The following is a 26,310-nucleotide window of genomic DNA, read 5'->3' on the forward strand; positions in this document are numbered from 1 at the left end:
TATCCTCGATCTAATTCTGGTACTCATTCGATATTACTCATTCAAAATCTAAATTTGGGTTTGAAAATAGTTTATCAATTATATAGTTTTGGTCCACGACGTTAAATCGGCTACACATCTAGATCTGAGTTTCTTCTCATATGAACTTGTCCTCGATCTAATTCTCTTACTCATTTGATCTGAACTTGTCCTCGATCTAATTCTGGTACTAATTCGATATGAACTTGTCCTCAATCTAATTATATTACTCATTCCATATGAACTTGTTCTCGATATAACTATATTACTCATTCGATCTGAACTTGTCCATGATCTACTTTTATTACTCATTCGATATGAACTTGTCCTTGATTTAATTCTATTACTTATTCGATATGAACTTATCCCCGATCTAATTCTATTACTCATTCGATCTGAACTTGTCCCGATCTAATTATATTACTCATTCCTATGAACTTGTCCCCGATATAATTATACTACTCATTCGATCTGAACTTGTCTCCGGTCTAATTATGTTACTCATTCTATATGAACTTGTCCCCGATTTTAATTTAATATTGTCTAATATATTAAGAGAGCAATTGTAAACGTGTAACATTAAATGCAGACTGCTCTCTCTTGTCCCAAGTTGTCCCTTTTTCTGACACACACTTCTCTCTCCATTAAGGGCAATTTCGTCCAGCTTTAGGCATGTGGCAACAAAATGTGGTAGATTTAGTCAAATTCCCAATGAACAAATAGCAAATTTATTTTCTTGTTATAATTTTAACACATCCATAGTATATAACGAAACTATTATAAAAAATATGAAAATTTGATGATATTTTAAATAGTAAAATAATTACAGAATTACGTTTAAAAATTAACAATGTTAGTCTATTAATTTTTTTTTTTTAACCATCTTAATTTTTTTTTTCCTTCTAGATTTATTATTTATTGTAAATTATGAGAACTGTTACATAGACGATTCTACAACTGACAATTCCTTCTGACTCTTATTAGATCCACGACAGACGTCACCTCTTTCACCTCCTTCTTCATGCTCACTTCCTTCACCTCCTTCTTCATGCTCTTGATGAACACTGAATCCTGGCGAACGGCTATAATTGTACATCGCTGGAGATCTCATGCACACTTGCCTCCAATAATCTGTAAATATATTAATAAATCGCAGTATCTGGGACTCGAACCCCAGACCTCTAGGTGTAAAAGCATTAATTAACTTTTGATCAACCAATGGGCCAAGGGGATTCTACTAACCATCTTAATTTATGAACTAAATATTATCAAGAAAAAAAAATAGAAGCACGAAATTAATCCATTTTCTCAAAAATAAGGGATCACGGCAGTGAAGACTTCAAAAACGCCACCGTTTTAGAAATTTGCGTTGATGAGACAAGACAGGCTCGCATGTTTCCGCGTTATTCTATCTAAGCTGTAATCCAAAATGTTAAGTATGTAAATGTCATCGATGGACCTTCTTTTATACTACTTTATTTTATTTATAATTATTATTATCTCTCTTTTTTTTGTTTCTCTTTCATCTTCGTGGTTTGCCATAGCTCTTCTTGAATCAAAGTCGTCTTCTTGAAATCAGATCTCTTCGTGACTTCTCCTGTAACCAACAAAGAACCATGGAGCTCCTCTCTAGAGCTCTTTTCTTCTTTCTTCTACTCTCAACTACACTTTCTTCTTTCTCATCTTCAAGTTTCATTTCAGGTACACAAACACACTTTCTTCTTGTTCTCGAACAAATTGTTTGGTTTGGTTAGATGTGTAATCATTTGATTATTTATCGTTTTCTTATTGCAGATGGTGTGTTCGAATCTCAGACTTTGGTCCTTGGAAGAAACCTGCTTCAGACCAAGAAAAGCAAGTTCTTTTAAATCCCTCTCTCCCTTCCCTCAACTTTACTCTTTTTCATACTTTTAAATGATTCCCAGTAATTGATTATTCTCATTTAGTATGAAGATCTTAGTAACAGCTTCTAATTATAGACGGATCCATATATATATATATAAGGAGGAGGTATATTTGACTACAATCTTGATTCTTGATCCTTAGTTACGATATATTTGACTACAATCTTGATTCTTGATCCTTAGTTATGATGAATTGTGGGAGGAAAATGTGAGTTCTCCGGCATTCTCTACTTGTTTACTTTTGGTCATGTGGCCTAATGATGATCCTCTGACCTCTACAAATGTTGCTATTGATCTCCATAACTCTTTTCGTGTGGATTCACATTTTGTAGCAGTTATTTGAGCGTTTTGCTTCATGTGGATTCAATCGATTTTTTCAGATAAGAATTGTTTGGTTTTCTTCTAAAGTGATATGGATTCTCTTTTCTATGAAACAGCATGTCCTGTGAACTTTGAGTTTATGAACTACACGGTCATAACCAGTAAATGCAAAGGTCCCAAATACCCACCAAAGGAATGCTGCGGCGCCTTCAAGGACTTTGCATGTCCTTACACTGACCAGCTCAACGACCTTAGCTCAGATTGTGCAACCACTATGTTCAGTTACATCAATCTCTATGGAAAATACCCGCCTGGACTTTTCGCTAACGAGTGCAAAGAAGGTAAAGAAGGTCTCGCATGCCCTGCCGGATCCCAGTTGCCTGCACAATCAACATCAGACGTAAACGCAGCAACTACCTCTTCGTCCCGTCTTTGGCTGACAATTGCCGCGGCTCTATTTGTTTTTGTTAAGTTGTTCTGAGGCTGAGAAAGCCGGATTTCTGCAATGAACCTGTAACAACCTGAGGAAGAGAATTTATGTATATCCACGATTTGTTTTACTGTTTGAACTATCTCATTCTTTTGTTATCAGGGAGTTCAAAAAAATTCTAAATGATAATTTGTAATGGCTTTTGTGCGTATTATTGTCTCTTCTTACATTAATCGACCAATGAAGTACATAGTAAATAGTAAATACTAACTAGAAGATAGTAAAATGATTAGTATATCAAAATCACCAAGAGCTTCAACAATCTCTCTTAAATACTGTATGTAGTATATAAAAAGGTTTTCACCAATTGTTTGCTGTTTATGGCTTTTGAGTATAATCAAGTATGACACTATACATATACGTACTTATCTAAAGACTTGCAAAGTACCTTAGAACAGCTGACAACCTGCCACTCACTCTGTCTTCGCGATGGTAGGAAAAAGAAAAGAAAGGCTGAGAGATTCACCACATGAGTCTTGACTTGCGACGGAACTGCTTCCTTGTGATACACCAAGGACCAGGAAAGGTGCTCAACTGCTCATAATAATCAGTACAACCGCAATTGTGTGAGGCGAAGTCCACGATACTGCACTATGTTAAATTAATCTAGAAAACAAGCTTCGAACAAATGTCCGGTATAGAATTTAAGTACGTAAAGGTGAGTTTATGCATCTTCATTCTCACAAACTGTTTATTTCACCAAATGTGTACAATGTGTATATAATTTCAAAGGTAGGTTTCAGATAGTAGCACTCCAGAAATAATCTGTTGTCTCATTTACTAATAGGTTCATGAATATGAATGAAAAATAATATCACTTACGTTACTGATAAGCTTTGCCCCATGCCATGATGTGTCCACGCCGCAAGGAGGAGGGATTACTCTGACTCCATTGCTTATAGATGAAGGAAGGTGTTCATGCAGTTCTCTATCTAGCCTCTCTGGATACAGCTCACAAAAAAGAACCCAAAAGCACGTCATTCGTGTATCTTTTAGATCAAGTGTCAAAATTCAAGTGGTATGCAAGAAGTATTGATTAGTTCCGAACAATTGATGGCATCTGCAAAATAAAATTGAAACAAAAGAAAGAGCTAGTAGTAATAGAACCTGAGAGTCCAGGCAAACACGCGCTTCCCCCAGTTAGTACTACAGTCTTGAACCAACTATCGTCACCTGTAAGTCCCGCTGCATCACAGTGGTCCATACAGAGCGAGACTGCCTGGTGCAGACTCATTGCACGCCTGTTTTGGCGAAGACAAAAACCAATCCAAAACTAAATTATTATATTGGCCAAAAATATGGAGACTCTTCACAGGAAAATAGCCTAGCCCTGATTCATGCAGCTTACAGTATTACAATTGTGTAATTTAAGAGTCATGAGGAAAATCGTGGAACTTATAAAGTTTTTGCACTATACTATATAATCCGATGATTCAATTTTAGTTTCAGAGCTAATTAGATCAAATCTCTTAAGAGAGCCGTCAAGATTTGCTGTTATGGTAATAAGTAGTGCAGGTCTTACATTCCAGCGAGACGTGGTTGGAATAATATCTCCCCTGTTTGGAAACGCTCTTTTGACAAAGTAAACCATCCTTCACCTGAAACTTCCACTGAAGCTTGTGTGTCTTTTGAAAGTTCAGCTTTATAATCAAGAGCCACATAACACAGTTTCTACATTCGCAAAACAACAAGAAAAGCATCATATAAAAAGAATATACTCAGTAACTTCCAATATAACGTGCTATGGACTAATGCATGTGCATGAGTTGCACATATCCAACGCCTTCAAGGATTATCTCGGTAATTATACAAAACTGGTTGAAGTTCACAAGGCGCTATGAACACATTGGGTTTGATGGCTTATTGAAGAGGCATTTAAGATAGAAACCTACAAGTTATTTGCGGAGAATTATTGGTCAAGGGTAATACCTCTTTAAGAGTACGAACAGTGTAGAGTGATTGAAAGGAAATGTTGTTCTCTTGCATCTTCTCCTTAAGGAAGCCCGTGAGTTTCAATGCTCCAAAACTAATGACTTCTACACCTACCTGGCGCATCACCTTACCTTGCAAAACTGCAGAACACCCGGAAAAAGTAAATTGTTAAGACAGCAGTGAATGGTGCAGAAAGAATCAGAGAGATACACGAGGATTTTTTTCAGCAAATTGAAATGTTCACATTTTCATCTTTCATCGACAGAGTTCCACAAAAAGAACCACATCGTGAGTGACTAAAGCTAGAAAGCTTACCATGCTGTTAAACAACATCTGAGAAGATACAAAAAGAGTTGAATCGTAGAGAGAAAACAGCTTACTTGGAAGAATGGTGATGACTTGGAAACCAATGTTGACAACAATTCCAGACGTCCGCCGTGCTGCATATAGAGCTAAGACAGCCTGGAAATAGAGCACATATTATTCATAATCTTCCTATGACTGTAATAGTAACATAGTCAATCATTTGACAAGGAGTGCATAACCTTCGTTAATGGTGAGATAATGTATCAAATCCCCCAAAAATCAATTTTTCGCCAATAAATTCTATTAAATGTAATGGCCTACTGGCTTAAACCGTGGAAAATGTGGCTATGGAGAGGGTGAATAAATCTCTCTGAGAAAAACACTACTCTGAAATGCAAGAGTTCTGATATATTGGAGCAGTAGTCATCAGAAAGCGGTGAACAAGGTTCACCTGATTAACTGCACACACTGCAGGAACATTCATGTCAAACAAGACATTGAGGATAGCAGTCTTAAGTTGCCGCCTCGATGCCTTGGCCGATTCAGTATCTGATAACCAAATTTAATAAAACCTTAAAACTGGAACCACGAGATGTAATCCTGAAGATAAACAAGTATAATAACCGTAGCTAACCATCAAAATGGCAGAGAGGTAGTGATACCACTATTGGCTGCATAGAGGGCTTCACCTGCATCCTGTAAAAAAACTATCCACATGAAGTCGGGAACGCGAAAGCCATAGGCTAAAATCATTCAGCTATCACTCAAACAAACCTGGTGAAAATGGTAGCAAAGAAATGTTGAAGTCTAGCATATATGGGCGACTCAATGTTACCAAATTCCTGGCGATCGATCAAACTAGTAAGAACTATCTTGTGTTGCAAGAGAGAAGACGCAAGCAAGCTTATTATCTTTGTAATCATAAAAATGAACTGCTTTAGTACAACAATTATCTCACCAGAAAAGTAGCAGAACGTCCAGAAGGTGAAGCATACTTGCTCCAACCAAACTTACAATATCCAGAACCACCTTCATTACAACACACAAATAGAAAATGAAACATTCTTCATGTGAAATTACTATGCAAAAAACACGAAGCATACCATCGATAATGATAGAACCAGGAACTTGTGCCCTCTGACTATAAATGTGCATAAACGACAACTCTCCTGATTGACTAGAAATCATTCTGCAAAAATCATTAAACCTTGAATAATCTATCTACAGTGTTATTTCTCTATCGATCAAAGCAAAAAAACTAACCGGAGAGGATAACCAGAACGCAAACTAGTTTCAGCGAAGAAAATGGAGTCCCATGGCTCTTGAGAACACTGGAGATAGAATATCCAGAGACGATTACCAGCAGCTACACATTTCCAGGTTTTGCAAGTTAAGCCTAATTTCACAGCATCTCTTGGCTCCATCATCATCAATATCTGAACTAGAATATCCATTGGTAGCTGATCAAACGCACCAAGAGACGAAGAAGAAGACAACAACAGAGGAGGAGCAACATGAGTCATCGCTCTTTGATGACACACCGAATCTTTGCCACTATTCGATCGGTTCCACACCGATCCCCATACTTTCCTAAGAATCATCTTCGAATTTGTGGTTTTGGAGAAGAAGATCAGAAATTTTCCCGAGAAAACGAATCAGGAAAATTTTGATAACACGGCAGTTTTTTTTTTCTTTTTATCTTATTTTTATTAAATCGATAGGAGAGTACACTGTTGTGACTAGGCCTCGGCATAATACCCGAACCCGAAGAACCGAACCGAACCCGACCCAAAAAATCCGATCTGAACCCGAACCCAAAGTTTTAAAATATCCGAACGGGTTCTAAACTTCACAACCCGAAAACCCGAACCCGAACCCGATCCGAAGTCGAACTCGAACAAGTACCCGAACATATCCAAAATATAAGTACATAGTTATAATATATTAGTAATATTTATATTTGTAATAACCTAAGTGCCTAAATTATTCGGATGTTAAGATATTTTCGGGTGTTTTAGCTACTTTGGGTTAGATTCGAGTTAAAATAGTTGGGTTTTATAGATTTTTTGAGTATTTTTCAATACTTTGCATAGAATCGGATAAAAAATTTCTAATATTTGGATACTTTGGGTAAACCCGAATCCGAACCTGAAATATCCGATCCGAACCCGACCCGAACCCGAAGTTTTAAAATACCCGAACGGATCTTAGTTTTCTAAACCCAAAAAACTCGAACCCGAAAACCCCGACCCGAATATCCGAACGCCAGGCCTAGTTGTGACGTTTATAGTTGGGATGAGACTGACTGACGTGGACTCTTTGAGGTAATGACACGTGTCCAATAGCGCGGTAGGATTTTGATACCGACTCTATTTTGTGAGCCCAATGGGGAAAAATTCCAAGTGGTCAAGATCTCGTGCTCAATTTTAAGAAAAAAAATCCACTTCTATAATTCACACTGACCAAATTTTGTTAACAGTCCACCTCCTTTTAAGAGTGTTGTTACTAGTCCTGACCGTTTGGTTCCTCTTTTAAGAATAAGAGTACTTTAAAAGTGTTATAATTCACATCTATCCAATATACCAACAAAAATAAATATATATAACTACTAATTTTTGGATTTATATTTATATTTTGAGTATGTTTTGGGTACCCATTCGATTTGGTTTGAATTTTGTAAAGATATTTATTTGCATATAAGAGTCTAGGTCATGTTAGGATATTTATTTCGGTTTGGTTCGATACCTCTTAATTCCGGTCCGGTATTTTGTTCAGATCTAGGTGTGAATTGAGTTAAAAAAAAAATTTAAATCTAAAATCAATTTGACAACAATAAACAATTCGATGATGTAGGTGACACGTGGTTATTAGATATTGGCTACTAATTAGTTGACGTGTATAGTATATGATGCAAAATGAGAAAAACGGTCTATTTCTCTACGAAAAGTATCGCATCACGACGGATACAGCCTAAGTATGATCCCGATTTATATATCTCCGAAACAAAAGTTATATATATATATATATCTATTTCCTCCCGAAACAAAAAAATTATGTATCTAAATCTCTTCGAATTAATAGTTTCAGATCTATTAAATAGTAAACCGATAAAACTCATGAATGTAGATTAATAGATCTAAAGCTACTAATTCGAGGAGATTTAGATAAAGAACTTTTGTTTCGGAAGGAAATAGGTATATAACTTTTGTTTCGGAGATATATAAATTGGGATCATACTTGGACTGTATCCGTCGTGATGCGATACTTTTCGTGGAAAAATAGGTCATTTTTCCTCCAAAATGATTAACTAACTTTTTTTTTTTTTTATATGGAGCCTAGATTTTTTTTTGGAGAAGCTGTGTATATAAATTAAATCCTCAGATCCGGTGATTCCTTACCTAAATCGCGTCAATTCTCAACCCAGTTACCAGATTTGGTATTCGATTTTCCTCACATATTTTAAAATTAATTCTCATTTTTATTTATTTTTTCTGGTGAAACCTCTCTTTCTCGAAACCACTAATATTAGGGTTTTCTGGGTTTGAGACGACGATCTAATCCAATTAGTAATCCATTTTTTTAATTCCTGTTTGTTTCAAACATAGGGGTTTAGTGCACGAGATCAAATAATATTGATTTTTGTTTTGGCTTTTTAGGGTTTATTCATTTTTTTGCGTTGCAATTTTATTGAATTATGGAGAAGTGAATTTTGCGGTAAGCGTAATTTAGAATTAAGAACCCGTATTTTCATGGAGGATTCTAATATAATATGAGTTCTAAATTGTTTTAATGTTTGCAACTATGTTTTTTTTTTTTTTTTTGTGAATTTTGATTATAGCTGAATTTGCATGGTTGTGATTTTTTTTATATTGCAGGGTTTTTTGGAAGGTGGAATTGGCTAATTTATATTGGAGGTCAAGATATGGCTGACTTTGGTTTGTTCTGTTTCCCTTTGTTTAATGGAAGTTGTTTCATCATCATCTCTGTGATTGAATTGTCTTCACACCATGTCTGATTACAATGGTGATGATCTTGAAGATGAATATATGGCTGATGAGTATGACATGGATGATCTCGAGGATGATATGAATGCTGAGTTTGATGGAAGAGATATCGATGCTTCTTCTGATTCTGAAGTCGAAGATTTCGACCAATTGGTTTGTGTTCTTCCTCTGTTTTCTCATACTCTTCAGTTCTGTGTTCTCTGTATATTCTTCTTATTACATAATGGAGTATTTTCAGAACAAGGCTGCAGATACTTCTGCTGCACAAGCACGAAATGGGAAGGATATTCAGGGTATACCGTGGGATAGACTTAACACTACTAGAAAAGAGTACAGAAAAACTAGGCTAGAACAGTATAAAAACTATGAAAATATACCCAATTCGGGTGAGGAATCTGCGAAGGTGAATTGCATTTCATGTTTCTTTTTAAGGTTATTTATAAGGAGATGTACCTATGTTGATCTTTTCTCACTTTAGTCTTGTCTACTGGAACCAGAAATGTATGAATACTGAGAAAGGCAGCTCTTTCTATGAGTTCAGGAGGAATTCTAGATCAGTGAGATCAACAATTCTCCATTTTCAGGTTTGCCGAGTGCACTACTTAACCCCTGTCTCTGTTATGCTTCCAACAATTTTGTGGAAATTCAAATGTAGTCCTTCCCTGTGCTAGTATTGCTGATGGAATTACAGTTTCATGGAAAGCTGATCATAGTTAGACTGAATTAATTTTTGCTGCATTGTTGCAGTTGAGGAATTTGGTTTGGGCTACCTCAAAACATGATGTTTATCTATTGTCCAACTACTCCATCAGCCACTGGTCTTCTTTGACAGGTTGTAGGAATGAAATTCTTAACGTTAAAGGTCATGTGGCTCCGTCTGAGGTTTGTTACTTAAGTCTTATCGAAACCATCTAATTAATTTGACTTGTGATTTCCTTTTGTCTCTGCTGGGTTTATCTAAAGCCAATGTTCCTTATCTTTCAGAAACATCCTGAGAGTCTGTTGGAAGGATTTACAGAGACTCAAGTTAGCACTCTTGCAGTAAAAGATAGGCTGCTAGTTGCTGGTGGATTTCAAGGAGAAATCATTTGCAAGGTTAGTTTAGAAGCTTTGAAAATGGATATTGAGGATGAGAGCAAACCGCGGTGTTTCCACCAACTTCTATGAAGTCTCTTTCCATTGATTTAAAATGCCAAAGAAGTTGCTTATTCATGTTCTAATTTTGTGTTTTTTTTTCCCTTGCAACCAGCATCTCGATAGACCTGGTGTGAGCTTCTGCTCACGCACAACTTATACCGAAAACGCTATCACCAATGCAGTAGATATATATAGAAACTCCAGGTATTTCTTGGCTTTCATAATAAATTTGGTTTTCAACGTCCAAGGTTAGTCGATATGGCGAACAGAAACTGAAACTAGTTATACGGTATTATTTAGTGGCGCACTTCATTTCATGGCCTCAAATAATGACTGTGGAGTCAGAGACTTTGACATGGAGAGATATAAGCTTGTCCAACTCTTCCGTTATCTATGGCCCGTCAATGTAAGCTCACTTAGTTTCTCATTTTTTCAGCTAGCTGCAGCTAATTAAAACTCAATCTCACAAAGTTAGAATCTTACAAATTTGTTTTGGAAATTTTAACAGCATAGCTCCGTAAGTCCTGATGGGAAACTAGTAGCAGTCGTTGGAGATGACCCAGATGGTCTACTGGTAGACGCAAGCAACGGACAGGTACTTAACATTCTTCTTCCCTGCACCGTCTATTATTCTATTTTACTGCGGTTAGGTCTTGGAGCCTTATGATTTTGAGTTTTGTTTCAGACAATCGGGACGCTAAAAGGTCACTTAGATTATTCATTTGCATCAGCTTGGCATCCAAACGGTGTAACATTTGCCACAGGAAACCAAGACAAGACCTGCCGTATTTGGGACACAAGGAAACTCTCGGAATCAGTCGCTGTCCTAAAAGGTAACCTCGGAGCCGTTCGATCCATTAGGTTCACATCTGACGGACGGTACGTTGCAATGGCGGAGCCAGCTGATTTCGTCCATATCTATGACATAAAAGCAGGCTACAAAAAGGAGCAAGAGATTGATTTCTTTGGAGAGATTTCTGGGATTTCGTTTAGTCCAGATACTGAATCTCTCTTCATCGGTGTTTGGGACCGGACTTATGGAAGTCTCTTGGAGTATGGTCGAGCTAGAGACTACACTTATCTCGATTCATTACTTTGATGGAAAACGAAGCTTAAGCCTAAAAAAAACTTACATAAAAGTAATCTATTCATAACCATACCCACAAAGAGAAAAAAGAGAGACCATGGTTCGATTCATAAGCTGTTCATTTGTGTAATTTGTTGTGCTTTTAAAAATGTACATTTTCCATGAACTTGGGAATTTGTCTTGGGATCATAAGTCAAACCTCAATCCCTTCGAAAATCTTCTAGATTTGGTTCGAAGATTTTTAACCAAAAAAAGGGAAGAGTCATATATTTTGGCCCATTATTTATGGCCAAAAGCATCATCAATTCAATTGCATATCGTTACGAGAATATTCTCTTAAGAGTGTATAATTATTTGTAATATATGGCCTAAGCATCGATTGATTTTACATTATTTGTATGTGTGTTACATTTGATACAAAAATGTGTTTATATATACAGAATTAGGTCTTAAGTCGATTTGTATAAAACTAATTAGCTGTGTGATTTCACTTATTCCATCTTTTTTGCAGTTCAATGCAAATGAAATCACTCCACATCTACTACAAGTTGTTAAGCTAACAGTGATTATATAGAGGATTTATTTTGGATTCGTTAACTCATATGAAACCTCCTTCTTTTTTTTTTTTGTCGTCTGAATTTTATTATTAAACCAAGAACGGATACAAGTTGAAATTACATATGCCGGCGGACAACAGAAATGTCCCCAGAGTCATTAGCCCAAAAAGAGGGAAGCAAAGCCCCAAAGTACAAGGAAACTGATTATAACCAAGGTGAAAAGCTAAAAGCGGCAGAAAAACGAGATATCTCCGGAGACGAAAGCCCAAACAAGAGAAACATAGTCCTAAACAACAGGGAAGGAACATAGAAAAGACGAGATAACCAACATGGAACCTCCTTTTTTATTTTTATTGTTTTTAACTTTTAATTAAGCCTACATCTCTCATGACTAGTAGGAGTGGCCCTCCACTACTAAGTTTTTGGCCACTAATTCTCAGCTCTTTAATTTGGTTCAAAATCTTATGTAATCTCTTGTTAGTATTTTTACTTACTACGGGTCAATAAAGGCTAACATTCTTTCATTCAAAACTTGTTAATCGTAAATTCTTGTTTAACTGAGTGAGAACAAAATCCATAGTAAATCATAAACTTATTTTTTTTATAAGGAACTAATAAAAACTATATGTAGGAGTGGAAAAAGATCTATTTCCTTTCTAGGAGGTGATTGGCATCGCACTGTTAAGACTGTAAAAACATTTAACAGTTTTTTCAGTATTTTCTCATCTAATCTGTTATTTTTTTTTCACTTCCAAAATCTCTACTAAAAGTTTTTACAACAAAAATCTAATTGGTCTTCTAGTATCTAACTAGAAACTCCAAAAATAATATCCAAGAAAATAATATTTTAATATGAAAATAGATTTGATGTTTTTTTACTAAAGAAGGACTCGATTTATTATTAGAGAGTATTCTTGAGATTGTGTAATATATGTACATATCTAGTAGTTAATATACTTTTGAATGTGTTTGTAATACAACTTTTATTTTATTAAATATAGAAAAGAATAAATGGAAAGTCATATATAATAAGGAAAATGATATTTTATTATTTGAATAGGTTAAAAAGGTAAAAGAGAAAAGAGAAGAACATATGATAAAATGATTAAGAAATTAGAAAATAGATATGAAATATGATTTTTTTGGGAAATATATATTTATAATTAGATCTCTTATGATTTAGTTGGATTATTCTGTTTTTTATTTATTTTGACAGGTGGATTGTTATGCTTATGAAGAAGATCAATGGACTAGAGAATATTTTCTTAGTAGTAAAAAATGCTTGAGATAACTAAAAGTCTAAATGATACCAAGCTAATGCATTTTAGATATGGTTTTAAAAAATGAAACTTTACCTGGATTTTTTTTCATAACTCATAGTAGATCTAGGCCTATGAATGGACTCAGACTAATCTTTGGGGGTGATACAGTCTATGGATAGACCCTAACTTGTCATCACCTCAATGTTCGCTTGGTCAATGAATTTTTTACTCTCCGGATACTCAAATAAATTTAAATTTAACTTGGAGTTAGGAAAGTGAGTCATCGTGATACTTGGAACTATAATTTTTAAGAATGCTAGTTTTTTGAAGATTTAATTACAAATTAGGATAAGTATCCAAATAATTTATTTGTTGTGTTACTAACAAACCCTTTTGAATCTTACTCAAAAAGATTTTCTTTTGATGCAAGGAGATATCTCAACAATAAATAAATAAATGAAAATCCAAATAAAATCTTGATTTTTTATTATCTTTTGGTCTTTAAATAAAATCTTGATTTTATTTGCCATAAATTGCAATGCCCACGAAAAGATAAATAGCAATTAATCACCTATTTAGCATTTACTATTCCCTAAAGCACGATCGATTACGACGTGTTTGGTTCTAAACCAAAACGTGAACTCAACTTTATGCCTAGAAACACCAAAAACCACGTTTGGCGTTTCCATATGTTAGGAAACTGAATCAATCATAAATATACCCTTTGAATCTACCCAAAGGAAAAAAATATGGAAACATTATTATAACAAAAAAAAAAAGTATAATTACCACAAACTAATAATAGTCTTTGCTTTACAAAATTACCATAAAAAAGTGTTTACTAGTCAAAGACTTAACGATTGCGTTTTGTAAAAACAAACAGTCAAACAAAACCTTAAGTAAATAAAATTAAAGTCATATCTTGTATGGTTTGGTAAGTAGCTAAGTGGCTAAAAAGAACTAAAAACATTTAATTATAATAACTTAAATAAAAAAAGCTTGTTTTTATCTATATATATTGTGAATAAATAAATAGAGACTATTCATCCAAAAACGTGAGGCACAATACAGACTCTTCCTCACTCTTATGCCTATAGCCTCTTGTTATTTTCTCTCTATTGCCTCTTCTTCTTCTTAAACTTCTCTTCTCTTGCTTTTTAGATTTTCATAGCTTTGAGATTTGGTTGAGTTTGAGAGAGCTTAAAGAGATTGTGTTCTTCACTAAGGTTGTATTTGTATAGGAGAAGCCCTAGTCTTATCAGCTGGTAGATCTGTTTCAGCTTTGATCAGAGTTTGGTATAATTTTTGTGTGGATTCAAGCTTCAAAGGCGATGGAACACTTACGAGGTTACAAAACAAACTGTGGATTCTCACTTGGGAAACCGAGATTCGGATCTATGAAGGTTAAAATCCCAAGGATCCAACCTTGTATAGCTGAAAAAGGTAAAGAGAGAGACGAAGATGAAGAAGCTCTCGAGGAAGAAGAAGAAGATGATCATGGAGCTAAGAGTATGGATCTAGAGGAAGGAGATGTGGAAGAAGTAGAAGAAGAAGAAGAAGAGAAGAAGCATATATGTGGTGAATGTGGTAAAAGGTTTGTGTCAGGTAAAGCTTTAGGAGGTCATAAACGGATTCATGCGCTCGAAACTCGTAAATTCTCAATGATGAGACCAAAGATGGTGTCTGGTATGGTTGGTAGATCTGAAAGAGGTGACTTAGAAGTGGCTTGTTGTGTTTGTTACAAGAAGTTTACATCAATGAAGGCTTTGTATGGACACATGAGGTTTCATCCAGACAGAGGTTGGAAAGGAGTTTTGCCTCCTCCTCTTCCTCATCCACTCGGTAATTCATCGTCTTCTACACTCTCTATTGATGATCATGATGATGAGTTTATAAGCTCGGATTATGATGATGATGATTTTGATGATGATGATGATGAGAACTCGGAGTTATGGGACAGTAATTTGGAATTGGAAAACGTTGTTGAACCGATTAAAGGATGGTCAACAAAAGGGAAGAGAGGAAGTAGAAGTGCTTTGAAGTTTGATGAATTGGATTTGAAGGATCCATCACCGGAAGATGTGAAGGATATTGATGATGCTAATGGTCTATTGTTCTTAGCTACTACTGCAGAAGCAGCTGCTAATCTTAATGTTGCGGAGACTTCTGCTTCGCATTCCGTTGAAGAAAAATATCTGGAAATGGTCAAGAAGAGGAAGAAGAAGCAGAAAAGATTGTCTGAGATGGAAAAAGAATCAACATCTACTCAGGATCATCAGCTTGATCAGGTTGTTGTTGCAGCTGAGGAAGGTGGTGGTGCCGGTGCACGTGAGAATTCTCACGTGTGTGTGACTTGCAACAAGTCGTTTAGTTCTTATCAAGCTTTAGGAGGTCATAGAGCAAGTCACAACAAGGTCAAGATATTGGAGAATCATCAAGCCAGGGCAAACGCTGAAGCTTCATTACTTGGAACTGAAGCAATAACAACCGGTTTAGCTAGTGCTCAAGGATCAAACACATCTTTAAGCAGTAGTCATAATGGAGATCATGTTTGTAATATATGTCATAAAAGCTTCTCAACAGGTCAAGCTCTTGGAGGTCACAAGAGATGTCATTGGACTGGACCAGTTTCTACTGAGGCTGCAACCGCGGCTCCAACCTCTGCTCCAACTGCTCCTGCAGGAGCCTCTTCTAGTCAGGTAACAGAGACAGTGCAAGAGGTGAAGAAATTGAAGAGAAAGTTTTTGGAGTTTGACTTGAATGAGTTGCCACCTAACGAAGAAGAAGAATAGGAGAAGAAAGAGTCTAAGAGACGTATATATGCAAGCAAGCTTTTTAACATTAAATTTAAAAAAAAAGAGAGAGAAAAAGACTTATTAAATTAGGAGCTGATGATGGTAAAAAGGAGTTTGTTGACATCGTAGTATGAAGAAGAAAGAGAGAAAGATATTTTGATTTTGGGTTCTTATGGTACTTTTAGTGCTTGGCTTTTAATCTTAATTTGGTGGGGTCTTTTGTTAATTTGATTTGATGAGAGGATATATATACTCTTTTGTTTTCTTCTCTCAAGCTTTGTTATGTTTCTTTCTTTCTTTTATTATGCTTTTGGATTCACATAAAGCATGATAGTTTAATTGACCAAAGTTCCATAAAGTAAAACCATCTTATTCATTTCACTATCTTATCTTTCTTTTCTTTTTTCAAACAAATGGCTTCTCCATAAATTTATGATGATAAATATTAGTTGCTCTATTTAATTGAAATACCGAACTCTAGGACAAACATAATTGACATTTTCTTAGTCTATGTTTGTAGAATAGTGGATCTCTAAGCAAGACCATGTACAAATTTAATTTCCACTAAAAAAAATGCTATGATCTATTATATAGTTCGAGTTGTTGCAGTGTGGTATTTTTTTTACAATTTCTTAGCAATTGTTACATACCCCAAATTTGAGATTTGAAACACACCAACAGCTAGCTGAGCTAAGTAGATAGAAAGAAAGAAGAATCAAATCTCTCTAAGTAAATGTAATTCTCTTACACTAAGAAAAGAGACCAAACTATGGTAGGTCCCAACATTGTAAATGATATGGATGTTTACAAATCCAAAGATTATCACATTAAGACACCTATGAGTGAGTCTAAGATGAATCATAAATTTTATTTTATTTTAAAGTATATTGAACAAATTGATTATTGGTTTGCAAATCTAAAACTCTTCAAGACGTGGGCATTGTTAAGTGTTGTTGGAACATACCAACATTAAGATGGCTGTGTTTATAGTCAAATTGTCAAAAGTCTTCACTTGCAGCTAATGACATAAGACCACTTCTATGTGTCATCACAAACAACACACTAGACAATATTCACACAACTATATTGAATTTTTCTTATTTATAAAATCTTAAGAGCTTACAACAAATATATACATTAAGACCGACTCAAATTATTTAAAGGTTATGTGCAAATTTTCATTTCATGAGAATGTGTACAAAAATTCACTCGTGTGTTTAAATAGCTTATCTTCTATTTCTTATTTACTAAAGAAAGAAATAATGGAAAATGATGGCAAAGTTGACAAAGGCAACAATTTATACACGTCATGCCATTGCTGCACACAGAAAAACATAGAAGAAGCAAAGAAGAGTTGGTCTATTGGAGCCGAAGATGTTACAATATATATAAATACAAAAGAAATAAAACAGATTCCATCAAACAAAACTATCATGTGGGAACATCAATCTCCGACTCTGGTAACATGAAATAGTACAGCATAAAAAGCAAGCACAACTGTAGAAGAAGACATCTAGTGGTCTTATATACTCTCTTCTTCAAGAACTCCACTTCTTGAATCTCTGTGATCGCTACACAATGGTTTTGTAAATCTTGAGCTTGAAGCTTTAGATTCTCAGCTTTTGTTTCTGCTTTTTCAAGCTTTGATAGCCCCAATGTCTTCTCTTCTTCGATCAGTTTGATCCGTCTCTTTAAGTTTCCCACTGATCTTGAGAATATGATATATTCAATCTCTGCCTCCATCTTTTGCTGGAAGATTTCTTCGATCCCGATCTCTGTTCCTCCATTATGCGTCTTTGAAACGCTTATGGTAGATTCGAGTTCACGTATTTGTGTTTCTTTGACCTTTAGAATACTCTTTGCTTCTCCTAGTTTGATCTCCAGATGCTCTACATTGTTCACCAGGTTTAGTAGCTCGGAATCTAGAGAAGTTAATCCTGTTTCTCCCATCTTTTTAGACCCAAACCGGTGAGAAGAACTTGCTTCACTAGCTCGTTCGGGTCCCACATGTATGCAACTGCTACTTTCTCCTCCATCATGTAGTGATGTTATAGGTTCTTTCCCAAGCTCTTGTAAATTTTGAAGTTCTGCAAATCGAAAAAGAACAGAAATTCAGTTAAACTCGATACACAATCATGTTAATATTACACACGATTATAAGGAACCAGTGTTAGAACCATTCAAGTTTTAGTTGATCAGGACTAGTACAATGCATCAACCATCATTTTACAAATGAAAAATCGTATTATGAAATTGATACCTTTTTGGAGGGCTTCTTGCAAAGTATGGAAACTGTTGAAGGCCACTATTAATGGATCCAGATTGTCTGATGAACCATTGTTCTTAATTTGGGACTCTTCAACAGAGTCTCCTTGTGAATAATCTTCGGTTCCTTCTTCTTCTTCGTCTCCCACGTTATCCTTTCTGTTCGAAGTATGAGCGTCATGATCACTAATTTCTTCGTCGTAATCCATCATTCTTCTTCCGCCCTGTTCTCTGCTACTCAAACTATAGAAAGCACCCTGCATAAACACAAAGTTGGAGCTTCTTGAGTCAGCAGATTCCATACTGGAATGAGAGTTTTCCTTCTCAATTTTGATCCTTTCTCCTCTAAGTTTCTTACTCTTCTCTACATTACTCTTCCTTTGTTGACTACTATCACCCGAACTAATCACACTCTTCCCACCCGAATACTTCCCTCTATGTTTGTCCCAAGAATGAGCCACTGTACTCTCGTACCTAACCTTGGGACCGCTGGCTGCAGTCGATGACTTACTACTCCAATCCTCACTGTTATCCGAATCCACACCAGCTGCAAAAGCAAGACCATTGCCATGGCCATCCCCACCTATTGCAAAACCAACCACACTATTCACCGAGCCAACCGAACCAACACTATCTTGTCTAACATCCGGTCCCGGCAAATGCATGTGTTTAGCATTCGGATCAACTAACCCCGACAACACCCTCTTCAGAACTTTACTGTTCTCCATATTCGCAGAAGTATCATCCTTAACAAGATCTCTCCTTATTCTCCTCTTCCATTTTCTTAAACCAAATCCTTTGGAAATAAGATGAGAAATCTCAACCGGTGAATTCACCTCTTTATCAAGATCAGTAGAAGAAGCAGAGACCAGTTTATTCTCAATAGTCTCAACTTCACCAATCAAACCATTATTATCTTCAACAGATTCAAGAACAGAGCTTTCACTCTCCAAATCCATGACTGAGGGTACAAAATTTCTCAAACCTGACTAACTTTTCATCTTCCAAATTCACATGGGATCAATCTCAAGAGCAGAAACCAACATTCCAGTAAGGAAAATTCAATAAAACCAAAATTCAAAACGAAACCCAGAAAACAAAAATCAAATCAAAGTCTCTCTAAATTCAATCATACGTCAAATTCAACAGAAATTGATCACATATAAGAGACCCAATGATTGGAAAAATCAAATCCAACATAGAACAGGCGCGAATTGAACCGAAATGTTGGAGCTTGACGTACCTAAAAATGGAACGCAAAACCCCCCCAAAGGTGATTCCTTTACAGAGAGATCAAAACCCTAAATTCGATTATACGATTCGCCGATCTTCTCCGTTGATTGTGGAAAGTTTCGCTGCGAAAAATCGCTCAAATCTTCTTCCCGGTCACGATCACAAAATTTGATTTGTTTCCTTTTTTTTTTTGTTCGAATTAAGAGAATATACGAACGTGTGAGCGACTTGGTCGGGACACGTGGCGAAACCGTTGGTTACTTCAGCAACGACTCGGATGGTTTATGACCGTTCGATTCGACATGATCTTATCTGGTCGGATTTAAAATTCAACGGTGTGAGATACACCGTTAGGAATTTAATAAGTATAATCTCAAGCAATTGACTAATTTACCTCGATAACTTAAAATATGTTTTTGGGCGTTTACAGTGGTTGCTGTTTTCTTGATCCGAAAACAACAATACGTATCCTTTAGCGTTTGTCAAACGCTTCCACATCCATCTTTTTAACTAGTACAAAAGAATAATCAATCTTGTTTTGTTCATACGTCGTCACACAGTCCAAGATTTTGATGGTAATTTGTTTTGTTTGCTTTTGTCATTACTCATTTGTGTGTGTGTGTGTTTTTTAAGTCCTTATGATTGTAGATAAATGTGAAAATGTGTGGGGTAAATAAATAAAAAGTCACAAGTGGACTGGTCTTGGACCAATTCCCACTGTGAAATCAGATTTCAAATGTTGTGTCAGTATACACATACATATATGCACCCTTAAATTAAAAAGAGATAATTGCTTGATTATTTGGAGTTTTTCTTACAATATACTAGTAGTAGTCTAACTTACATTTTACTGTTTCAAAAATCAAATTTAGAGACTAAAACGTTATTGATAAGAAAATGAAGATGTTTGGAAATTGTCAAATACTAGTGACCTAGTACTATCTAGTTATGTTAGTATTGTTAGAAACTTAGTTAACAATCACATAGTGGGAGTGAATTTCACTTATAACCCAAAAGTATATGTTTTACGTAAATATTCTCTAGGTGTACTGTTTTCTCATATTAATTGCAGCAATGATAGTATTATAAGATTCAATACTCCATATAGTACAATGTTTGGAGTTTTTCTATACACCACAAAATACAAACAGTAGACGACAAACAACCAAAGTACTCAGAAAATTGACAAATGGTTTCCTACTTCTTCAATCCCTCTTTTAAGCTCAAAGTTCAATGTCTTAAATCTGAGTCTCTCTATTTAACTCTCTTAAATCCCATGTAACCCATGTTAGATTTAAGTATTTCTCTAAATGAGTCTTCTTGGGGAACTAAAGAAACAAAAACTCATTTAAAATTTCCAGAGAGAAGAAAGAGAGAGACAGAGCATGAAAAAAGGAGAATCCAAGATTATAAAATCAAGTTAATTATGATTAAGTGGGTGATCATTATAAAATGACATTGGTACATGTTTAGACATTAACCCTCTCCAGGCTGCTTCTCTCTTAACCATTTCTTTAATCACTATTTCAAACAAAAATTAATCTCCATAAGCACTTTCAGATCCAACTCACAAATCAAGATTCTTCTCCCTCTTCATTATCACAATCTTCTGCTCTTCCTGAAAAAGAAACACATTGAAGCACAGAGAGAGATAGAGAGTAGAACAGAGAGAGGCTTACTAATGAAAAAATACGCAGGGGAAGTGACACGTCTTTTTTTGCCTTGTGTCTGAAAAAGATCAAACAAAAGGGTAAGTCTTTAAGAAATCATCTTTAAAGATTTGACTAATAAGATGTTGCTTTTTTTTATCTTGGTCCTAGCTAGAGAGAAAAAGATTCAATCTTGATGATGATGATGATGAACATTAGACCACAACTCAATGTAAAGCAATGATTTTTTCTTCTGACCCGTGACCTTCATTGTTGCAGAGACTCTGAAACTAGCTTGGTGGTGTTGGTCAAATCTGAAGTAAGAGAGGAGGAGAAATAAAATAAAGAGAAAAGAAACACAAATTGGGTTTCAACAGTGTTGTAGAAGAAGAAGAGGACCCCACAAAATGGAAGAGTTAGATACATCACATGCAGTTTCTCAGATTTTACCTCAATCTGCTTGAACTACATCAACTGTTGCATTCATGTTCTGACTCATCTCCTCACAGTCCCACTCACTTCAATATCATCTGTCAGAGAAACACAATAATGATTCATACCAAGTTAGAGAGATAAAGACATAACCTTTTGAAGCTGAGAGGTGAGAGCTTTCATTTGAGTTTAATTTGTGTTTGGTGAGGAAGTAAAAGGAGTAATGAAGGGAATAGAAGAAGAAGCAGAAGCAAGTTTAGTTGGATTAACCATAAGAACTTCATCACCAGCAAGCTCTTCAAGTAAGAAAGGTAAAGATCTTCTTCAAACAAATAACAATGCTTCAGATTCATCTCCAAGTATCAAAAACTCTCCTTTCAATTCACCTTCTCTTGTGTCCCCACCATCTTCTGCTTTTGTTTCCGCTTTGCAATCTCCTTATATATCCCCAAGAGCTACTACACCCATTACCACTCACAAGCCATCACCGCCTCTCTCTTACAAAGGCTCACAATCTGAAGATGTACCTAGCAGCTCCTACACTCCTCCCTCTGACCAGTACGAGTTTTCTGATGAACAACCATCAGATCGGAAGCTCAAGTTATCAGCTTGTACTCCAGATCCTGCTCCTCCAAGGATCTCTTTCTCTTTCCCTGTTCCTAGGGTTTCTTTGGCTAAAGTTTCTGTTTCTTCACCTGCAACTAACACCAAGCTCAGGAGCTCTGATGTCTTCATTGGGTTTCATGGACAAAACCCAAACTTGGTGAGATTCTGCAAATGGTTAAAGTCAGAGCTTGAGCTTCAGGGAATCGCTTGTTTCGTTGCTGACAGAGCTAAGTATTCGGACACACAGAGTCATGAGATCGCCGACAGAGTTATCTGTTCTGTTACTTATGGGATTGTGGTTGTCTCTTGTTCCAGCTTGCTCAACTACCTTAGCTTGGAGGAGGTTAGGTTCTTTGCTCAAAAGAAGAACTTGATTCCAATTTTCTATGGAACTGGTCCTTCTGAGATAATGGGTCTTCTCAACTGCAATGCCATAGATAAAGAGTGTAAAGAAGCCATTGATGGGTTGATTAAGTCACATGAGTTTAAACTTGAAGCTAATGAGAGTAACTGGAGAAGCTGTGTGGGAAAGACCGCGACGATTCTCAGGGCAAAGCTTGGGAGGAAGAGTGTGGCTGATAAAGAGATAGTGGAAGGGATTGATGAGCTTCCATTTCCGAGGAACAGATATTTTCTTGGAAGAGAAAAGGAGATAATTGAAATGGAAATGGCTTTATTTGGTAATGGAGAGTATCTTGAGTCTACAACACCAAGCACCAGAGGAGAAGCAAGTGGACAATCTGAAGGACTTGCAGATGAGGAATCAGATGTTGTATCAACTCGAAATGGGAAATTTATCAGCTTGGAGCTTGGAAAATGTTCAGAGCCAAGAAGTGAGGCTTGGAGTGATCCAAATGGTGGGAAAAACTCGCTTAAAAGACTGTTGAAGAGTAAGAAGTATAGAAACAATAGTAACTGCAAAAGTAGCACAAGTGTTGTTTGCGTGAATGGAGTTCCCGGGATTGGGAAGACAGAGTTAGCCCTTGAATTCGCTTACCGGTATTCTCAGAGATATAAGATGGTTTTGTGGGTCGGAGGGGAAGCTCGATACTTCAGACAGAACCTGTTGAATCTGTCATTCAGCTTGGGGCTTGATGTTAGTGCAGATGCTGAGAAGGATAGAGGTAGGCTAAGGAGCTTTGATGAGCAGGAGTTTGAAGCTTTCAAGAGAATAAAGCGTGAGTTATTCAGAGACATGCCTTATCTGTTGATCATTGATAATCTTGAGATAGAGAAGGATTGGTGGGAAGGGAAAGATCTAAATGATCTGATTCCGAGGAACACCGGAGGAACACATGTCCTGATCACTACTAGACTTCCTAAAGTAATGACCTTTGACACTGTGCAGCTTTCTGTATTGCCTTCGCCTGATGCAATGGTTTTACTGAGAGGAAGAAGAAAGAAAGATTACCCGGTGGAGGAGGTTGAGGTCCTCAAGCTTTTCGATGAGAAATTGGGACGGTTGAGCTATGGTCTTTGGGTGGTTGGATCATTGCTTTCAGAGCTTGCAATTCCGCCTTCTGCACTCTTTGAAGCTGTAAACAAAATTCAAATCGAAGAACGTTCAGCATCGCCTTTTCTAAACGTAATTGATGAACAATACTGCAAGTCCAATCCATTTGTTGCAAAGGTCTTAGCATTCAGTTTGGCTGTTTTGGAGCAAGCTGAGGGAAACAGAAACCTTCTCTCATTAAAAATGCTACTCGTGGGAGCTTGGTTTGCTCCTGTCCCTATTCCGGTTAACTTGTTAGCTGCAGCTGCTAAGAACATGCCCACAGGTGGCAACCGGTTCAGCAAATGGAACAAATGTCTGAGTCACACATTTGCTTGGTGTGGTGGTTGTGGTTTAGGACGCAGAAGCGAAGAGGATGCTGCATTTTTACTAGTCAGATTAGGACTAGCGAGGATAACAAATAGACAACCTGGATGTTGGATTCAGTTCCATCCGATAACTCAAACTTTCGCGAGGAGACGAGACTACATACTTGCACCAAAGGCGACGGTTCAAGGCGTGAGGAAAATCGATAACCCGTTGTTGAATCTCGATCACCTATGGGCTTCAGCTTTCTTAGTATTTGGATTCAAATCAGAACCTCCTTTGGTCCAACTACAAGCCATGGATATGGTACTTTACATCAAGAGAACAGCTCTTCCTTTAGCAATCACAGCTTTCACAACCTTCTCGAGGTGCAACTCCGCGCTGGAGCTCTTAAAAGTATGCACCAACGTGTTAGAGGAAGTGGAGAAATCATTTGTGTCTCAGATACAAGATTGGCGCCAAGGCTCGCTCTGTTGGAAGAAGAAGACTAACAAGAAGGTCGATGAATACGTGTGGCAAGATGTTACATTGTTAAAAGCTTTATTGCTGGAGACAAGAGCTAAGCTGCTGCTACGAGGCGGGCATTTCGATAGTGGAGAGGAACTATGCAGGACTTGTATCAGTATCAGGACAGTGATGCTTGGCCATAACCATGATCTCACATTGGCTGCTCAAGAAACACTAGCAAAGTTAGTCAGAATGAGAAGCAAGATATGAAACAGACCAAACATTTCTCCTGGTTATTATTTCCACATTACTGTAAGCTCAGTTTTGTTGAAGACATCAAATCATGTAATGGCTACTTTAAACCTTTTTAGAACAATTACATTACCAACTTCGTTATTGATCACAGTATCTTTTTAATTGAGTGTAACTAGAGAGAGCCTCAAGCAAAACAACATTCAATGCACTACTGAATTCTCAAGCCAAAAACCTTTACCTTATAAGTTAGCCAATCAAACAAAAGAGATAACACAATCTCACTAACAAACAGAATTGGAAAAAGGACAAATACTCGTGTAAGAAGCTGGGACCAAACACAGAAAAATAGGTATGGGTTTAGTAAACATGCAATTTAATCAGTGTCTGGGTTTTGCCAACAAGTGTCACTCTCCCCTCTCCTGTTACTGGTCCCCGGAGTTCACTGCTCAGTTTTTGTTTCCTTTTCAAAGGACTTAAAAATTCTGACTTGTCATACAAATTAACCTTAGGTTTTTATCTGGTTTTGGTTAAACACAAGTTAGTCAGAATCCAACAAAGCAAAAGCAGGTTATGACTCAATTTTTGGGGCCTTGAATTCTCTCTTAAAGCTTTCAGATTTAGTATCTACTAACTAATAGTCAAACACTAAAAGCGGTGACTTTAAACAAGTTGGTCTCAAGCTTGTAAAAGCTGCTGTGAGATATATCGCTTGATACATTGTATCTGAAAATCAGATGTTACATCATGTGAAGAAAAATGGATAGAGCAAGTTGGTTCCTTCACTGTGAGAAGCAATCAAACAAAAACAAACAAGTAATCAGATTTTAAATCACACTCAATTTCACAAATCACAATAAACCAAACAAAAATTAAACTAAAAATTAAACATATGTCACTGGAGATTAGGCCCGATCAAGCCTCCGTTAACAGCATCATCTTCCTCAAGGAAAAGCTCATCAGAGTTTCTAAGAACAGAGTGAGTAATGCCCAATAGCAAGCCAACGCCGACACCAACCGCTAAGTTCACGGCGGAGCTAGTGAACCATACGGCCCAAACGGAAGCCAGGACTAGAAACAACACCACCGTACGATCACCGACCTGAAAGCTCCAGAGAATAAGTGGATCTTCTCTGAAGAAGTGAAAGAGAAGCCACAAAACGATGATTACGCCGACGACGATTAACGCGACGGGACTAGCTGTGATGAGAGCGAACGCTGCGCAAGTGGCGACGACGATCGTGTAGTTGACGAAGAAGTAGTTGAAATTCGTCTTTGATCGGAGGAGAAGAGAGGAGAAGCTCTCCGGGAGAGAGAAATCGCCGGAGAAGACTAGTTCTGACCAGGGACGGTGGCGAGAGATAGCGGAAGTGAGATTATGGATTGATCGAGAGATGACATCGCCGGTAGGAAGTGGAATTGATGTGTAGGTTGTTGTCGGAGGAGGAGGAGTCATATTCTTCCGGCGAGTTTTCCGATTTCGTTTACCGGTTTGACCCGACCCGAAATACCACCCGTGGATAAAGCTGGGGCTGGCTCCGTAATTAAAGAAAGGTGTGTCTAACGACTTTTTTAGTCAACCACTACATTATTCTTTGCACCAACCAATCAAATTTCAACACATTATTTTAAAAAGTTTAATTAATCTAACAAATCAAAATTAAAATATACATACACACCAATAAACCCTAAACCTTTCAAATTAGGCATGGGCTTTCGGTTATCCGTTCGGTTATCGGTTGGATCCATTCGGTTTCGGTTCTTTTGGTTCTAAAATTTAGTATTTATTCGGAT

General features: G+C 36.7%; 7 protein-coding genes and 1 long non-coding RNA gene across 12 annotated transcripts; 4 read left to right on the forward strand and 4 right to left on the reverse strand.

Moving 5' to 3' along the window:
- Nucleotides 1-1,459: 1,459 nt before the first annotated feature.
- On the forward strand, nt 1,460-2,887 carry LOC9300515 (GPI-anchored protein LLG1). Its single transcript, XM_002864393.2, has 3 exons — nt 1,460-1,719; nt 1,813-1,872; nt 2,360-2,887. Exons 1-3 carry the CDS (start codon nt 1,635-1,637, stop codon nt 2,722-2,724), a joined length of 510 nt encoding a protein of 169 aa, XP_002864439.1. The 5' UTR covers nt 1,460-1,634; the 3' UTR covers nt 2,725-2,887.
- An 89-nt stretch (nt 2,888-2,976) lies between these two features.
- Nucleotides 2,977-6,664, reverse strand: LOC9300516 (actin-related protein 8). The gene is made up of 12 exons (XM_021030047.1): nt 6,235-6,664; nt 6,075-6,160; nt 5,930-6,000; nt 5,746-5,813; nt 5,606-5,667; nt 5,423-5,520; nt 5,046-5,127; nt 4,663-4,805; nt 4,256-4,404; nt 3,841-3,974; nt 3,556-3,674; nt 2,977-3,267 (listed from the first exon to the last, which is right to left on the reverse strand). The coding sequence occupies exons 1-12, from the start codon at nt 6,570-6,572 to the stop codon at nt 3,196-3,198; spliced, it is 1,422 nt and encodes a 473-aa protein (XP_020885706.1). The 5' UTR covers nt 6,573-6,664; the 3' UTR covers nt 2,977-3,195.
- A 1,638-nt stretch (nt 6,665-8,302) lies between these two features.
- Nucleotides 8,303-11,530, forward strand: LOC9302204 (uncharacterized WD repeat-containing protein C2A9.03). 4 transcript variants are annotated; one of them, XM_021013144.1, is made up of 12 exons: nt 8,448-8,537; nt 8,628-8,685; nt 8,847-8,906; nt 9,010-9,128; nt 9,214-9,378; nt 9,473-9,559; nt 9,723-9,857; nt 9,960-10,070; nt 10,225-10,316; nt 10,413-10,518; nt 10,621-10,707; nt 10,798-11,530. In XM_021013144.1, exons 3-12 carry the CDS (start codon nt 8,894-8,896, stop codon nt 11,209-11,211), a joined length of 1,329 nt encoding a protein of 442 aa, XP_020868803.1. In that variant the 5' UTR covers nt 8,448-8,537; nt 8,628-8,685; nt 8,847-8,893; the 3' UTR covers nt 11,212-11,530. The 4 variants fall into 4 exon arrangements, with proteins under 4 accessions (XP_020868790.1, XP_020868803.1, XP_020868797.1 ...); XM_021013131.1 differs by lacking the exons at nt 8,448-8,537; nt 8,628-8,685 and adding an exon at nt 8,303-8,407; XM_021013138.1 differs by lacking the exon at nt 8,448-8,537 and having other exon boundaries at nt 8,546-8,685.
- Nucleotides 11,531-13,883: 2,353 nt separating this feature from the next.
- Nucleotides 13,884-16,171, forward strand: LOC9300517 (zinc finger protein ZAT4). Its single transcript, XM_021023812.1, has one exon. It carries the CDS (start codon nt 14,350-14,352, stop codon nt 15,808-15,810), a length of 1,461 nt encoding a protein of 486 aa, XP_020879471.1. The 5' UTR covers nt 13,884-14,349; the 3' UTR covers nt 15,811-16,171.
- A 922-nt stretch (nt 16,172-17,093) lies between these two features.
- On the reverse strand, nt 17,094-19,502 carry LOC9300518 (WPP domain-interacting protein 2). The gene is made up of 2 exons (XM_002866084.2): nt 18,074-19,502; nt 17,094-17,900 (listed from the first exon to the last, which is right to left on the reverse strand). The coding sequence occupies exons 1-2, from the start codon at nt 19,035-19,037 to the stop codon at nt 17,245-17,247; spliced, it is 1,620 nt and encodes a 539-aa protein (XP_002866130.1). The 5' UTR covers nt 19,038-19,502; the 3' UTR covers nt 17,094-17,244.
- A 1,199-nt stretch (nt 19,503-20,701) lies between these two features.
- LOC110225681 lies at nt 20,702-21,490 on the reverse strand. 2 transcript variants are annotated; one of them, XR_002329904.1, is made up of 3 exons: nt 21,411-21,490; nt 21,219-21,274; nt 20,702-21,039 (listed from the first exon to the last, which is right to left on the reverse strand). It is a non-coding gene; the product is annotated as an uncharacterized LOC110225681 (long non-coding RNA). The 2 variants fall into 2 exon arrangements; XR_002329903.1 differs by lacking the exon at nt 21,411-21,490 and having other exon boundaries at nt 21,219-21,298.
- Nucleotides 20,969-24,667, forward strand: LOC9302205. Its single transcript, XM_002864396.2, has 2 exons — nt 20,969-21,061; nt 21,240-24,667. The coding sequence occupies exon 2, from the start codon at nt 21,616-21,618 to the stop codon at nt 24,532-24,534; it is 2,919 nt and encodes a 972-aa protein (XP_002864442.1). The 5' UTR covers nt 20,969-21,061; nt 21,240-21,615; the 3' UTR covers nt 24,535-24,667.
- Nucleotides 24,668-25,188: 521 nt separating this feature from the next.
- LOC9300519 (PRA1 family protein G2) lies at nt 25,189-26,275 on the reverse strand. The gene has a single exon (XM_002866085.2). The coding sequence runs from the start codon at nt 25,970-25,972 to the stop codon at nt 25,412-25,414; it is 561 nt and encodes a 186-aa protein (XP_002866131.1). The 5' UTR covers nt 25,973-26,275; the 3' UTR covers nt 25,189-25,411.
- Between the last annotated feature and the right edge of the window lie 35 nt (nt 26,276-26,310).

This window comes from Arabidopsis lyrata (assembly GCF_000004255.2).
Source record: "Arabidopsis lyrata subsp. lyrata unplaced genomic scaffold ARALYscaffold_8, whole genome shotgun sequence".
NCBI lineage: Eukaryota > Viridiplantae > Streptophyta > Magnoliopsida > Brassicales > Brassicaceae > Arabidopsis > Arabidopsis lyrata.